The 17,471-nt window shown below is 39.7% G+C and overlaps 1 protein-coding gene across 2 annotated transcripts in view; it reads left to right on the forward strand.

The window, feature by feature from the left end:
* The window catches only part of LOC137436458 (uncharacterized), a 201,201-nt gene that overhangs the window by 34,545 nt on the left and 149,185 nt on the right, over window positions 1-17,471 (forward strand). For both annotated transcript variants that reach the window (XM_068130265.2, XM_068130255.2), the window contains exon 3: window positions 16,281-16,332. In XM_068130265.2, the coding sequence (XP_067986366.1) occupies window positions 16,281-16,332 (52 nt within the window). The remainder of the gene's footprint in view (window positions 1-16,280; window positions 16,333-17,471) is intronic.

The following is a 17,471-nucleotide window of genomic DNA, read 5'->3' on the forward strand; positions in this document are numbered from 1 at the left end:
TCGTCACACTGCAATCCCTTTGTCGTTATTGCAAAGTTTCTAGATTGAAGCGGTATATGGTTCATGAATCAGATAAGCGGTGTACGGTACAAATAACGTGGAAGTAAAGAAATGGCCTCAGTTTTTATGGTGTAGGCCATCGGGCAAAGCCCTCTCAACAGTTTGTCCATATGTATGTATGTATGTCCCCTCAAACGTATACCAATCAGAGCTGAGGATCTGGTCGCATGACATGGTGATGTGATTGTCTGATGTCATTACGGCAGTATAGCGGCTGACTCACACTCCGGCATTTTGATTCCAATTTTGTTCAGGCCGAACATATCGTCGAACCTGTAACATATCACAATATGCCTGTACATATCGATATCACAATCGCCATACTCTACCATAACGTTTTTCATTCAGTGTGAAACAAACAGATTGTTAAAATGACCATCAAATATCGAAAGCATCGGCATTAGGTCTCTTGCAACAAAACGGTATGTATAGGCCTTAGGCTTTATGCCTACCCTTTGGACCGCTTCAGACAAATTAAGCCCAGGTTTTTTAATACGTTTTTTAATACGTTTAATGGAGAGTCATTAGCCCCCGTTGGACTTGGACCAAAACGGGGGATTATGGATTGGGTCTCGATTGTCTGTCTGCCTATGCGTGCGTCCACAACCATATCTTGGAGATGTATGGACCAATTTTGTTCATGCTTGGCAGAAAGATAATACGTGATGGTATACATACACGCATCATTTTGTTTCGTGATGCCATCAAAGATGGCCAACTTTGGCCAATCAAAGATGACAACCATCCCATCTACTTTCTCAACAATCCTCTCCAAGAAGTTCTGTCACTGAAGCTTTTGGGTCTCACTATCTGCCATGATCTTTCCTGGGAAAACCACATTTCCAAGCTGGCCTCCAAAGCCAGTCGCCGACTGGGCATCCTCCATCGTGCGAAGTCCTTCCTTGGCACACCTGAGCTCCTCACCACATACAAGGCTTTCATCCGCAGCTCAATGGAATACTGCTCTCCCCTCTGGGCTGTATCGTTCAGTAGTATCATTTTCGTAATAGTAATAATAATAATAATATAGTAAATATGACCACAATGCTTTAATCCCAATGTCGTGAATACAAAGTTAATAGATTGAAGCGGTGTATGGTTCATGATTCCATGATAAGCTGTGTACGGACTAACTGGAAGTGAGGAATTCGCTTCGGTTTTTTGATAGCATGTTATTAACCCAATGCTTGTGGGGTATATAGATTACAGTAGATCTTCCCTCAGTTCTTTAAGTAAAACTTTCTTCACGGATGTCGGGATTCCTCCAAATTTCTTTAATGCATTAGTGACTTAGTTTTAAGTCATAACTGTTTACAAATAAGCAGCATTAGCGACTGTTTAAAAAGCGAAGCATATGTGTTGTTTATAATATCTAACAAGCCTGGCTACACCGCTGTTTGACTTTGTCTTGTTTTTAGTGATATCATTTTCATAATTATATGATAACGTAACGTTAATATTGTAGTAAATCTCATCGCAACACCAATCCCTTCGTAGTTACTGCAAAGTTACTGGAGATTAAAACATATCTTCAATATATTTATATCTTCAATATATTTAAGGCCCCATAAAAAACTTATTAGCTTATCACCCTCGCACGCATCACTTTTGGTAGAATTACGATTTTTTATTTTTTATTTTTATTTTTCTCTCAAAGCGGACAATTCCTTCCGAATAACAACGAACGATTCCTTTCGCGCTCCGGAAGTCATCGGATCGATAGTTTTTACTTTATGCCCATGCGCAGTTACCACAATGACTGTTCGTTCCTTTGTGTGTGCAAAAATAAAAATAAAAACTGCCCTCCATCACTTCTCCAGCTTGGATAGGGTGATAAGTTAATACTTTTTTTAATGGGGCCTAAGTAACGGCAGTTTTGTGTCTGGTCATCACGCTATGTCATTACGTCTATGATGTCATTACGACGGCTGACTCCACCGACCGACATTTTCATTTACTAGTACACTGCTCTCTACGGGAGTGGCAGGAAGGGTCATTCCTCTTTGGAGTATATAGATTACAGTCGATCTATGGTCGGGTCTCAAGAACATTGGGTGTGTGTTCATTTACCAAGTTTCTTGTGGAGAGATCATAAAGTGGTTTAAGCATTCGAGCAAGCACTCCATTCAAAACCATTAACAAACAGCTGGCTTTTCAAGCTCGAGCTAGCTGCTTGGTAAATGGGCACACCCCAAGCTTCCTATCTTTCAATTTTGTGTTAAACAGCAGGAAAAGTGGGTTTCATTGGTGATTTTCACAACAAAACTTTAATTGGTGGGTTTCAAAAGTTCGCTACGAAAAACGCCACTTTAGCGGCAGGAAGGGTCATGTTAATTACCCAACCCTTGTTGGGTATGTAGATTACAGTAGATCTTTGCTCAGTTCTGTAAGTAAAACTTACCTGACCGATGTTGGGATTCCTCAAAATTTCTTTGTTTAATGTAATAGAAAAGCATTAACTGTTAAAAAGCTAATGTGTGTTTGTGGTTTATAATATTTTACAAGCCCACCTACACCGCTGTTAGACTTCCGGTCATGTTTTTCTTTGATCCAATATGGCTGCCAGACCACGTGGCCGATTACATTATAAATTTACATTATTTAATATAGTTGTTGCGTAGATCATGCTTAACAAATTGCAAACTGATCTGTCGAAGCATTGTACTTGTCGAATTATGAGATCATAATTAAGGCACCAATGACGTCATCATTAACAACACTTATTTCCCAAGTGGAGTTCTATGCAATGAGCTACGTTTATTTTTATTTACTTTTTCCATGGTGGTTTTGGAGATGGAGGTGAATTTTTTTTTTCAAGGATTGTGCCCCATACCACGTGACTTGCGATGTCATAATTATCAATAAAAATTATACAGGTGGGGGTGCTCCTATGGTGAAAATTTCACGTCAATCACACGAACGGTTGCAGAGACAAAGTTCATACTGATCGGATAAAGCGTTGTACTTTTCATATTATGATGTCATAATGAAGACACCGATGACATCATTAACATGTCTTATGCCCCATGGGGAGTACTTGACAATCAGCCATGTTTCAATTCTTTTCCATTGAGCGGTTTTGGAGATATTGAGGAATCTAGGGATACATTAGTGTCGAGGTGGTCTGAGCCTTTGGGTTCCCCTTTAATGTTGTCACATGGAATTTAATATGTTGAGGAACCAGAATTAGATTTACAATGCAGCAAATCTTTTTCAGGCAATGGCTTTAGCTGTAAGGTACAATTTGGGGTATTTCAAAATAATTAATATTAAAATTAACCTTTACTTTTTTTTTTGCTTTTTTCTGACTTTCAAAAATGAGGTAAAAGCTAAATCGTTCTGTGAAATGACTTTTTCTTTTTTCCAAACATTTTTGATTTCTCCAAATGGCAAACTATGCATTATTGGGCCAAGTACTCCCCATGGGGAATCAAACTTGTGCTGCTCTTCATCAGCTGTTACTTGGCTCCTCTGACCATGTGATGGTGAAATTGAGTGTCTTACAGTTGGAGAACTCCCATGGTGTAGACTTGTTTGACAATTTTTTTAAAAAGTTGATTGTTTTGTCTTAGTGTCTTCTCTCTCGTCAACACTGATCCAACACAAAAGCTCCTAACATTGTTCGTGGAATTTCTGCGACAACGGACTAATTTCTCTTCACAAGTCGATTCCATCCAGCATTCCATTTTTCTGCCCATCTGGATTCTCCTGCACTGCGTGTCATTGAGGCCATTGCAAGAAAATGCTCCCCATTGTCCTATTGGAAGGCAAAACCTGTAGTGTCTCTGCATGGCTCGGAACTATTGTGTACCCTACGAAAAGCTATGGCCCATCATCGAACTGACCTACGATCCAAATTCTCCTGCCTCTCACATCCGCCAAATCATAGTCTGAGCTGGTAAGGTCTGACGTACTCATTCTTCTTCAATTTGTCTCAAGATTGAGTCATACTTGACACCGCTTGGGAGAAAAACCAAAGTCTTGGTCTGTCTACAATGCGAAGGCCGATATCCCAACATCATGATCCCTTCCTGTACACACCCTTTCTACCATTATGGAATGTTCCCTTGCCATTGAGGTTGCTTACCAAGCTCGACACGTCTTCTGCAATTTGTCCTGATAATACCTATCATGCCCTCTCCTTTCTAGATGCTCTCTCCCAATCAGCCTCTTTGTCCCTCATGTTCCTCAAGGAAATCTCACCTGCTCACCTCCGAAAGGTCTTGACTGGTTGCCCACCTGCATTCATTCACTCCTTATTCACCTGATTATACAGGTGGTTTGAATTGTCACCTGAATTATTTTATTAACACTGAATTATATTAACAACCTTAATTATATTACCTTAATTATTATTAATTATAATATTAACAACCTTAATTATATTATTAATATTAACACTTTTATTAACAACCTGAATTATCGTTGTCACATGAATTAATTAGTGCATCTAATCGTTGTCACCTGAATGATTGTTGTCACCTTATTCACCTGAATTGTTGTCAGTTTTCTCATACTCACTTTGAAAAGCATTTAGGTGTGGTGCTTGGCTTGTCACTACCTCATGCATTCCCTTTCACATCCACAATCTCTTCTACACATGTATACTGATTCTTTCCCCTCACCCCTCCACCAACTCTCCCCCTATATCTTGTGAACCTGCTGCACTTTGCCATTCAGCTGCTACATTAGCTGAGACCCTTATATGCAAAAGACTTCCATATATGCCTTTCAATGCAGCAACTCAAGATATGAAATGCCTGGTATCTTATGAATTCTGACCAATTGTGAACAAAGCATGTTCGACTTGTCAAATTACTGAGATATACACCAGTTGCGATGGACTACTTATGGTGCCGTCCTTTTTTTACCTCCACCACAGAAGGATGGTGGTTGTTTTCACCCCTGTCTGGCTGACCGTTTGTGAACAAGATATCTCAAAAAGTTGTGGATGGATTCGGAAGAAATTTGGCAGGGGTAGTGTAGTGTCAAGGACGAAATGATTAGATTTTGGTGAAGATCCGGATTCGGATCCGGCTACTAGAATCTTTAAAGTGATTCTTCACCATTGGGAGATGGGGCCAAAAACGATATATAGCAGGATATCTCAAAACGTTGTGGACGGATTTGGACGAAATTTGGTGGAGGGGTTGTGTGTGTGACTCGGACGATTCGATTCGATTTTGGTGAAGATCTGAATATGGATGAGCATTATTTAATTTTAGTGATTCTTCACCATTGAGAGATCGGATGAAAAGCGATTATATAACATATTTAAAAAAAAGTTATGGACGAGTTGGTTAGGTGACAAGAACGAGTCGATTATATTTTGGGTCATGTCCGAATTCAGATCTGGTCTATCGGTGGGATACAAAACAAACTGTTCCGCCTGGCAGTGAGTGGTATGCGCTCTACCGAGTGGCCTTCTAGTTTATTTTACTGTTATTATTTTTTCCTGGTAGTATGTAAAGTGAAAAACGATCACATCTAAAAAATGTTTCTTCTAGAAATCTAGTTTTGCTTGGTGGTAATTTTTACCACCATGCCTATAAATCTGATTAGCAACGGCTGCAGACGGCACTAAATTCCGGACTATTGAATCCGCTTTGCCTGCTTAGAGGTGCCACCTAAATCTTTGTCTCATTATGCTTGGAACCTAGGTTCAAATCCCATGTGATGTACGATATTGTATGTATCTGTCCATTGTTTACTATTGTCCTTGTAATTCACATCAAAGTACACTTCCTTCTCTGGCATGCATACTTATTCATCCTTGAATTGATACAAGTAAAGAGATTAAAAAAAATTAACACAATATAACCATTGCTGCTGTTCATTCCTTGTGATTTGGAAACTGCAAACCAGAGTCCCAAAATGACAGACATCCAGTGAGTGTTTGAGGGGATCTCAAATATTTCATTTGTGGGTACATTATCTTGAGCAATTTAGCAACTTGTATTGTGTTGTACTGCCTGTACATCTGTTGATTAATTAAACCTCCCCCTATGGGATAGGGGATGGTGTGTTGCTGGTGTAGGGTTTCTTTCAACAAATGGTGGACCAAATTTTGATGGTACCACATTAGGAGTACTAAACCACCATTTCGGGTTTTATTTTCTGCCATTTTCCGAGCTGTATCTGCTGAGCCTTTCGGAATGAAATATTGCATCAATAATGTAAATAGAAAGTATGCGGGGTTGATGCAATTTTTTTTTGACCTTGAAGTAATTTTAACGTCATGACTGAATTGTAGTGCAGGGAAAAATCAAAACAAAAAAGAGACAAATGTCATAGCCCCCATTATTTTCAGTAATTTTGCTGTACGGAGCTGCTGGTCAGCCACATTTGGTTGGATTAAAAAACAATCTTCTGCATATGTATACTCATGTACTGCATTTGTGCCAAGTTTGAACAAAACTGGTCCATGCACGTCTAGAAATTGTTTGGGACTGTTTACATAAAAATGGCCGTCAGTCAACAAATCGGCCATCACAAGATAAAGTGAGGTGCATGTGTATGCCGTCATGTGCTAATCATTCATTTATCTGTGTGCCAAGTTTGAACAAGATTGGTAAATGGGTTGTTCGAGAAATGGTTGAGGACATGTTCAATACCGGGGTTATTTTGTTGTTTTATTTTATTTTTTCAACAATAAAAATGGTCGCAAGTCTACCAGTCGGCCATCTTTCATTAAATTGCAAAATAAAGTGAGGTGCATGTGCATGGCATCGTGTACTGTGCTTGTGCCAAGTTTGAGCAAGATCAGTAAATACATGTCCCAGAAATGGTTGAGGACGTGTTCAACATTGGGTTTTTTTGCAACTAAAATGGCCGCCAGATGGTCACCTTTTGATCACATCGTGAAACAACATTATGTGCATATTTATGTAATGTATTGTCGTTTTGTCAATTATGAATGAATTTGGTCCATGTCCGAGATATGGTTGCAGACAGATGCACTGACAAACAGATGCATGGACGAGAACCAATCCATAAGCCCCCGTTTCGGACTAAGTTCATTGTAGGCTGAAAATGTGCATGATCGGATCCATGTGTACCAGGGGAGACTTACCCTTGGTGATTGCTTTGCGATCGCAGATATGTAGTTAAAAAGTGAATTTGTTTAGCGATATAATCAATCTCAAGGACAATCTACTGTTGGCTATCTCATTTGTTCTACATTCTATATGGAGATCCTAAACTTTAGCATAACCGATGCTTCCCTACAGGTAAGGTAGTATGCAAAAGATGTCACTTCACTATTTGAATAAGGCTGTATAACGCTGCTGCCATTACGGGGAGATGAAGCAAGGTGTTTACAACGATAAGTATATATAAGCTGGTGCGATTTAAAAGGAAAAATGCTGAGCTTTTGTGCTGTCTTTTGGTGCTCTAATCGTACGGAGAACGGGAGAGATAAAAGGATATATTGTTTCAAGGAGTCCCAGGAATTGTAGCAGATCAAGGAATCGTCAAGAAAACGGTGGGCAAAGTGACCTTGCTGATGATGGCAAGAAGGAAATTTTTGTGTCGCGATCATTTAATCAGTGGAATTCCCCAAAGCTACACTTGGTATTGATTGTCTTTTTGTCTTGATGTGCACTTTGTTGGTAGAGAAATATCCATTAATTTTAAAAGCATGCCACAGCAGTAACTTGTGTGTACAGATTGCTCATTATTATGTGTTTAGTTTATGCTGCATATATAAAGTACCTCCAGAAAGTATTCACACCCCTTGACCTTTTCACATTTTGTTGTGTTACAGTACGAGTTAACGATCGTATTCATCGTATTCATCGAATACTTGATGCGAGTCAACTTTTGTTTTTGAAGGTTTATTTATTTATTTATTTATTTTCTCTCCCCTCTTTGAGCAAATATGGCTGCCAGACCACGTGAGCGATGACATAGTAAATGTATATTCTCTAATATAATTGTTGCGTAGATCACGCTCAATAAATTTCAAACTGATCAGACTAAGCGTTGTCCCTGTCTTATTATGACGTCATAATTACGGCACCGATGACATTCATTAACACCTATTCCACATGCCTTGTTCTTTACAATGAGCCATGTTTCAATTTGTTTCCATGGAGCGGTTTTGGAGATATAGAGGTAGAACGTTTTTTGGGGTTTTTCAAGATGGTGGCACCTGTACCACATGACATGACGTCATACTTATCATTAAAATATTCTACAGGAGGCGGCGCTCCTATGCTGAAAATTTTGTCAATCGGACCAAGAATTGCAGAGAAAAAAAAAAATTAATTCTGATGGAATCGAGCGTTGTACTTGTCAAATTATGATGTCATAATTAAGGTACCGATGGCATCGTCGGTCATTATCGTATCTTTTTCCCCATGGGGAGTACTTGACAATGAGCCTTGTTTCAATATTTTCAATTGAGCAGTTTGGGAGATATGGTGGTGTAACCAAGATAGGTCTGTACCACGTGACCTATGATGTCAAAATTATGGATAAAAAAAAATTATACAGGCGGAGGTGTTCCTTCCTAAAATTGTCAATCGGACCAACATTTACCGAGAAAATTTATTTTAAAACTGCAGACACTCCACACTTATGCAACCAATTGCCGAACCCTGCTTTTCGCTTTACTTATTTTTTTCGAAAATTTTACAAAATAATTTAAAATGAAATACAGAAATATTTAATTTATATAAGTATTCAACCCTCGAGTCAATACGTCATAGAAGCACCTTTGGCAGCGATTACAGCTTCGTCTTCTTGGGTATGTCTGTAACAGCTTTGTACATGTGGATTTGGGGAGTTCTCCCATTCTTCCTTGCAAATTTGCTCAAGCTCTGTCAAGTTGAATGGGGAGCATCGGTGAACAGCAATCTTGGTCTTTCCACATATTCTCAATTGGGATTCAAGTCTGGGCTTTAGGCTGAGCCACTCAAGGACTTTCACATTCTTGTTATAAAGCCATTCCAGTGTTGCTTTGGCTGCAAGCTTGTGGTCATTGTCCTGGTGGAACGTAAATGTTCACCACAGTCTCTTTTGCTCTCTGAAGGAGATTCTCTTCAAGCATTTGCCTGTATTTGGCGCCATTCATTATTCCCTTTATCCGTATCAGTCTCCCAGTCCCATGCTGCTGAAAAGCATCACCATATCATGATGCTGCCACCACTATACTTCACGATAGGGATGGTGATAGATTGGTGATGAACTGTCCTCGGTTTCCAGTAGATGCAGCGCTTTGCATTCAGGCCAAGGAGTTCAATTTTCGTCATCAGAACACATAATGTTTTGCTTCATGCTCTGAGTCTTTCCCATGCCTTTTTGCAAACTCCAGTCATGCTGTCATGTGCGTTTTTCTCAGTCGTGAATTCCATCTGGCCACTCTCCCATAAAGCCTAAATTTGTTGGTGGCTGCAGAGATTGTTGGCCTTCCGGCAGGTTCCCCATCTCTGCCAAGGAACTCTGTAGTTCTTTCAGTGGTCATTGGGTTATTGGTCACCTCTCTGGTCAAGGTTCTTCTTGTCTGGTTGCTCAGTTTGGTTGGATGGCTAGCTCTAGGAAGCGAGTAGTTCCATATTCTTTCCATTTCCTAATGATGGAGGTCTCTGTGCTCATGGAACTCTCAACACTAGAAATTGTTTTATACCCTTCCCCAGATCTATCCCTCATCACAATTATATCTTGGAGTTCTATGGACAGTTCCTTGGATTTCATTGTAGAGTTTCTGCTCTGACGTGCACAGTCAACTGTGGGACCTTATATAGAAAGGTGTTTCTTGCTAAATCGCATCCACTGGTGGACTCAAATCAAATTGTAGACATCAAGTTGTTGGCAAGGATGACCAAAGGAAATTGGATGCACCTGAGCTCAATTTGGAGTGCCCTAGCAAATGGGCTGAATACTTGTTGACTCAAGACATTTCGTCTTTTCATTTTAAAAAAACATATATATTTTGTAAAAAAACTCTGGGGGTGGGGGGGAGGAAATCAGCTTTAAGATTATTGGGTAGTTTCTTGATCAGTGAAAAAATAAAATAAATTCAATCCCTTTAGTCAGTGTCGTATACTGCTTTATTCCACTCTGAGTGCCCAAGTGTATTGCCCCTTTTTTGTGTTCTTTACCTCCGCCACCGAAGTTGTATGGAGGTTGTTTTCATCCCTGTATGTTATGATGAAAATTGAATATTTTTCTCATATGTATGTTTGTCCGTGAGTGTGATAACTCACGAATGCTTTCAGCTATCTTCGTCAAACTTTAACAGAGGATTCTGAAGGGAAAAAAGTGAGGCTGCCAATATTATGACTTTTTACGTCAAAACTCAAGTTCCTCTCGGTTTTCGCCATACCTGTCAGGCTACCACCAGATTAAAAGGGTCAACTCAAGATCAAACTACTTCTAAAATCAATTTTCATTATACTGAAATACTAAAAATACACTTGGTCATTACTCGTCCAATCTCAACCAGACTTGACAGGACGACTGAAGGTCACACAATGAAGGGTGTAGCGAATTAATCCCCCCCTCCCACACCCCCTTCGCTAAGGGCGTTTTCCCCGCCAATTGGGTTGTGTGTTGTGGTGTATATCCGTGTTGAGATAGTTTTATTGTGGCGTTTTTCCAAGCCCGCTTCTCATAACAAAACTAATGATAATAGCATAATGTTAATCTTATAACAAAACAATATTAATACAGGTACTAATAATATCCCACCTCCTCAAGGGTTCTGTGTTTCACTTTGGCCAAACGCTGTGTTAACGTGTATAAACAGATTATTGTGCCATTTTCGTGGGAGCTACAGCCCCTACCAGAAGTAAAAATATTATAAACCACAAACGCATGATTACCTTCTTAAACAGTTGCTAATGCTGTTTAACACTAAACTGAAAAAGATGAAGGAATCCAGACATCAGCCTGTGCTTATCACATTGACGAACGCACCTGATCGAAGATCTACTGTAGTCTATATATATCCCACGAAGATGAATAACACGACCCTTTCTGCTGCTAATGTGGAGTTTTTCCTCGGAGTTTTTGTGGCATTTTTCCAAAGACGCTTGTCATTACAAAAGTAACGAGCAATCGGAGATTACAGACACTCGCCAGGATGTTTTCTGTGGTTTTAAGGCTTGTGTTAAAACAAATATGGTGGCCGAACCACATGACTGACGTCATCATTTATTTATTTTTCTCCACCAATTGATCCCTAGATTATGCTCAAGAAATTTCATCATGATCGAATGAAGTTTTGTACTTGTTGAATTATGACGTCATAATGGAGGCACTTATGACATTACAGATGTTATTCCACATGGAGATATCTTTACAATGAACAATGTCTCAATTTTTTTTCTTTGCAGCGCTTTCGGAGATATAGACGTGCAAATGTTTTTGGTTTTTCCAAGAGGGTGGCCAAACCACGTGACTTATGATGAAAATAAATAAATAATCATAAAAAAATTAAATAGTTAATCAATTGGCTCATAGAATACATAAACCACCACCATTTCATCCGAATCCAACTAAAAAAATTAATTGTCATTCATTGAATAATTAAATAATTAATCGATGAATTAATAAATAAAAAAATACCTTTTACAGCCAAATCACTTGGTCATTGGCATGTTCAAATATCAGCTTCCTAGCTCAAAAGGTGCCTGAGATTGCCCAGATGAAAAAGAAAATAAATAATTAGTAATGAAAACAAATAAATAGTAATAAAAAAATAAATAAAATATTTAATCAATTCGCCAATAGAACACATAAACCACCACCATTTCAACCGAATCTAACTAAAAAAAAAAAAAAAAAAAATAGTCAATCAAATAATTAAATAATTAATCGATTAATTGAGTAATTGATTAATCGATAAATCAAAAATAGCCTTTGCAGCCAAATCACTTGGTCATTCGTATGTCCAAATATCAGCTTCCTAACTCAAAAGGTGCCTGAGATAATGCCCAGAAGAGAAAGGAAATGTATAAGTACTTAATTAATCGCTAATAATGAAATAACATCAATTAATTGATTAATCAAAAAACAAAAAATACTGTTTTTGACAAAGTACTTGCTCACGATTGTGCCGACATTTCAGCTTCCTAGCTCAAAGGATGGCTGAGATATCGCCCGGACAAACAAAGAAAACAAGAAAAAACAAACAAGTACAGATAAATTCAAAGTACACCGCCCCCATGCCAAATAATTAAATATCAGACAGCGCGGCATTGCCAGGGTGCCGCCGGCGCCCGGCAATACCGCAGTGGAGCTCAGTGCATTGGGAGGGAGGTGTACAATAATTGATTGATTAATTGCATAATTAAAATCAATAAAAGATTATCATAAAATATTTTCTTAATCAATTGGCTAATAGCATAACTAAACCACTAGTGCTTCATCCGAAGATGTATCTTTTAGGAATTTAATTAAATAAGTCATTAATAAAAAAATTAAATAATTAATTGATTAATCAATAAATGAATCAATGAAGAGATTAATCAAATCAAAAATATCCTTTATATTCATGTTACTTGGTCACTGTCATGTCCAAATATTAGATTCCTAGCTCAAAAGATGCCTGAGATATTGCCCAGATGAGAAAGAAAATAAATAAATGATTAATAATGAAAATAAATAAATAATAATCATAAAAAATTAAATAGTTAATCAATTGGCTAATAGAATACATAAACCACTTCCATTTCATCAGAATCTATAACTTAAAAAAAAAAAAAAAAAGTAGTCATTAATAGAATAATTAATTAATTAATCAATAAATCAAAATAGCCTTTGCAGCCAAATCATTTGGTCATTGGCATGTCCAAATATCAGCTTCCTAGCTTAAAAGGTGCCAGAGATAATGCCCAGAAGAGGAAATATATTAGTACTTAATTAATCGCTAATAATTAAATAACTCGTCAATTAATTGATTAAATTAAGCAAAATATAACGTTTTTGGCAAAGTACTTGCTCACTATTGTGCCGAAATTTCAGCTTCCTAGCTCAAAGGATGGCTGAGATATCGCCTGGACAAACAAGAAAAAGAAAGAAAACAGAAAGAAAATGAGAAAGAAAACAAACAACCAGAGTGAAAACTGAGTACTCCCTTTCAGCGTGTGTCATTGCCGAGCCCCTTCGGTGCCCGGAAATGATGTTATGCAGCACCTGGAGATGGCATAGGAAAGGTGCGGTGTACAATAATGTTATGTTTGTTGGGGGTAGGCAATGGATACTTTAGTCCAGGTAGAAGTGTATAGATTACCATGCTCCGAATGTCGCGATGAAGAAGAAGAAACCCAATGTACCATAAGTAGGGATCTTGGAGACCGTATGTCGTGTAAGAGTGTATCTTTGTTCCCATGACGAGAAGTGGGGTTATTTTAATAAGTTAGGGATTAATGGTAAATCCCCTGAATGTATGTGCCTCTGTCATCTTTTCCTGTGTTTCTTATGACATCGCACCACACACACAAAGCCAGCAATCGTGCATTAATAACACTAAATAAAAACTAACCAGAAACAGGACATTGAGCACCACCGATTATACCACCGACCTGGTGATCACAAAGGCACAGGAGGGGCGTGAGACCATGCCCCGAAGAGCAGTGATTGGTTAGGACAGTCATGGAATGAAGAGATGGACTCGCTGGTTGGAACAGGCACAGGCGGTGTCGGATGATGTCAGAGCTTTGAGTAAAAAAGTTAAGGGTTCCTGAAATTTTCTGGCTTGCGGTGGGACAGTCTCTATGAACGGTCGAAGTTTACGATCTCTTGCATTGGAACGTTGGTGCCATGCAGTCAGTTGTGCTCTGTGTGTGGGCTGTCATTACGAGCACGTGAACATTTTATAGTGTTCTTGCGCTAGGGACATTGGAGGTTTCGACGATCGTGAGGGGCGGCCGTGGCTCGTGGACTCTGGTGCGCTTGGTCATAGCTTTGTGACTGCTGAGGGCCATGCTGAGTGAACCGGAGAGACGTCGGTGCATTGTCTGGGTGCTGTGTGGAGCAGACTGAGTGGACGGGCGTGGCCTGCTCGCTTCGCGCTTGGCGGCTAGAGGAGCGAACTGTGCACGGAGATCTGTTTTCCCACGGAGGGCCTGTGACTATCTGGGATGAACAAGGGGATCAGGGCTAAGTACACGCACACGACATTTTGTTACTTTATTTTTCACCTTGTCTGTATTCGAGTCTGTTGGAGGGTCCCTCATTTAGGATTATTGTCCCCCGTCGCACAGCGGAGCGAAACGGGGACTATGGTTTTCCCCTCCGTGCGGGTGTGCGGGCGTGCGGGCGTGCATGTGTAAGGGAAGGACCACATTCGAATTTGGTGTGTGGGTGCAACCCACGTCAAAATCTAAGATGGCCGCCACCATGTATGTCTGATGCCATGTATGTCTGAACCTTGAGCTGAATATCTTGCAAAATAAGTGAAGTACCAACTTCTAATCTGGTGTGTGGGTGTATCTAGGCATAAGGAAGAACGCTATTGAAAATTGGGTCGCCACGTCAAAATCCAAGATGGCCGCCACCATATTTATGTCTGAACTTTGTGAGCGAAATATCTCGAAAGATAAGCGAAGTACCAACTTCTCATCTGGTGTGTGGGTGTATCTAGGCACAAGGACGAACACTATTGAAAATTGGGTCGTCACGTCAAAATCCAAGATGGCCGCCGCCATGTATGTCTGAACCTTGAGATGAATATCTTGAAAAATAAGCGAAGTACCAACTTCTAATCTGGTGTGTGGGTGTATCTATGCATAAGGGAGAATGCTATTGAAAATTGGGTCGCCACGTCAAAATCCAAGATGGCCGCCTTGTGTCTTCCACTTTGTCAACTCGCATCACTTCACCGACGGGGGACCTCGGCGTAATGCTTGTTTGTTTTGTTGTGCATTCTTTTGCTACGGGCATTTCTTCAATAAAGCAGGTATTTTTGTACAATTTATAGCCATGTCCGTCTTGCTTGATTACGCTCTAGTGGAAGCCGTCCAGGTAAGTTTGTCATTCTCCTTTCCCTCGTGTGTAAAGAACACCGCAATTTTTGACTGAACGCCTCGGAGTGTAAGCTCAATCGCAATCCGTCCGAGACCGGTCTTTATCGGCACGGACAGGACAATAACATGACCCACTGCTGCTCCCGTAGTGAGCCTGTTGTACTAGTCTGAAAAATAATCAATTTTAATTTGATGACCCAAGTTTTGATTAAGATAGTCGATTTAAATGTTGATGAAATGGACAATTTGATGTATCCATGGCAACTTTTTCTGGGGGGATGAACTTTGCAAGACGGGGGTTTTTTTGTGAACAGGATATCTCAAAGTTGTGGATGGATTCGGATGAAACTTTGGACAGGTTGGGTGTGTGACAAGGAAGAATTGATTCGCTTTTGGTGAACATCTGGATACGAGAATTTTTAAAGTGATTCTTCACCATTGAGTGATGAGGTTAAAATTGATATATATATATATATATATATATATATATATATATATATATATATATATATATATATATATATATATATATATATATATATATATACACACATGACGAAAATTCAAAAACTTGTGGATGACTTGTGACAAAACTAGGTGGACAAGTTTAAGTGATGAGGACAAACAGATGAGATTTTGGTTCATGGCGGATCCAGATCTGACCTATCAGTGGATACATAACGTGAACTATTTAGCCTGGTGGAGGTATGCGCTTCTGAGTACCATTCTATTATTAATTGTCTTCCTTCTGTCTTGCCAAATGGAGTTCATCCATCATGATTTTCTGTTGTTCTGAGGATTGACATTTAAATGTAGTTTGAATCTTTGGTGGCTTTTTTTTTCTTCTCCATACGATTTCATTTTACCAATTTATCTGTTGAAATATTCCTCTGTATGCAGTAAATGGTATTGGTGTAATTGTTACCTTCCTTGTCTGACATCTTTCAATCCTTAATTTGCCACTACTTTGGTGCCGTATCAAGGTTTCTCTTTTGCTGCTGATTCTTTTTTTTTCTTTTTTTTTCTTTTTTTCATATCCAGGTTTTAATTGATATGCTCATACTTCTGGAGTTAAAATTAAAGGTGCAGTTTGCATTTGAGGTTTTTTTTTCTCTTTTCAAGAATTCAGCTCCTATTATTGATACTCCCTTTATTTGATTGTCATATGTTGGAGGGGAGGGGCGTGTGTCATGCCATTGAACAAATGTTTAAGAACTGCTTCTGTAGCCTGTCTGTTTGCTGTTGCAGAAAGTGTACGTGCTGGTGGTGGAGGCATGGGACCAGGATGAAGGAACCAGAGGTAAGTTCTCTGCCTCATCTCACATCATATTTGTGTTTGATCCCTTTGCAATGTCTCAGGCTCTTGATATCAGGCATGCCAGAGTTTTGAAAATTGGTGAACATGCCTTTTTAGTCTACAAGTTTAATATGAAGTGTAGTCCTCCTCAGCTGATGCCCTGAGTTTTAACAGATGGAAATATTCCTACTTGAGAATGAAAGCTCCAACAACTGATGATGATGATGAGTACTCCTTTTTGCATCGATGATGCATATGGCTGCCACAGCAGTTTATTGGCTATTGGGCACAATCCTGGATGGGTTGCCGCTCTGATGCAGGATACTCAAATGGCTCATTCATCCCAGTAAGCTGGTGCTCATTTTGCCATCCTTGGAAGGATGACAAGCTGAGGCAACCCACCTGGTGTTAATTCAACGGCAGAACAGGGGCTCGAACTTGGGACACTGAGATCTCAAGCCAGCCACCTTAACGATTAAGCCAACACCAAGCTCCACCAACTATTCTGTTCACTGTTCTGTTCACTAAAAAATTATCAACTTTTAAACTGAAATAAACTATGAATTTGCAGTTTAGAAATTTATTGGTCGTGGTGGAGTGAAACTATTGTTGCAGTTTTGGGAAACCACTAAAAAGTAATGGCAACCACCATACAGGTCCATTAGAATAGTTCTTTAACAGCAGACCATTATCTTCACCCCTTCCCCTTCGGGTTAGTATGTCTTTGTGTTGGGGAGGGAAACACATGCCCTCCACTCATAAGGGATAATTATCCAGGCAGATACACCCACAGTTGTTGATTGCATCCACAGTTGTTGATTCGGGGTCTTGAAGGACAGAAGACAGGCCATAGGCCTCATGAGTGGATGCCTGCAACAACATTTTGTGGACGGAACGTTTCAAACCTACCAATCAGGACCTGAGGAACTTTTGGGGTGCTTGAGGGGGCGACGTGACGGGCTCCACCAATCGGGAGCTCGGACACCCTCGAACAGCAGCCCCACCCCTTGCCAGGGCCCTGGCAAAAGGCCTTGCACACGTGTTTTTCGCTCTCCTCTCTGCCGGGTTCACTCAGGACGTGCCTACACGATTACTCTCTCTCACTTTTCCCGGTTTCACTGAGGACGTGTGCCCGTTTCCAG

Source organism: Myxine glutinosa, chromosome 1, assembly GCF_964187855.1.
Source record: "Myxine glutinosa chromosome 1, kmMyxGlut1.1, whole genome shotgun sequence".
NCBI lineage: Eukaryota > Metazoa > Chordata > Myxini > Myxiniformes > Myxinidae > Myxine > Myxine glutinosa.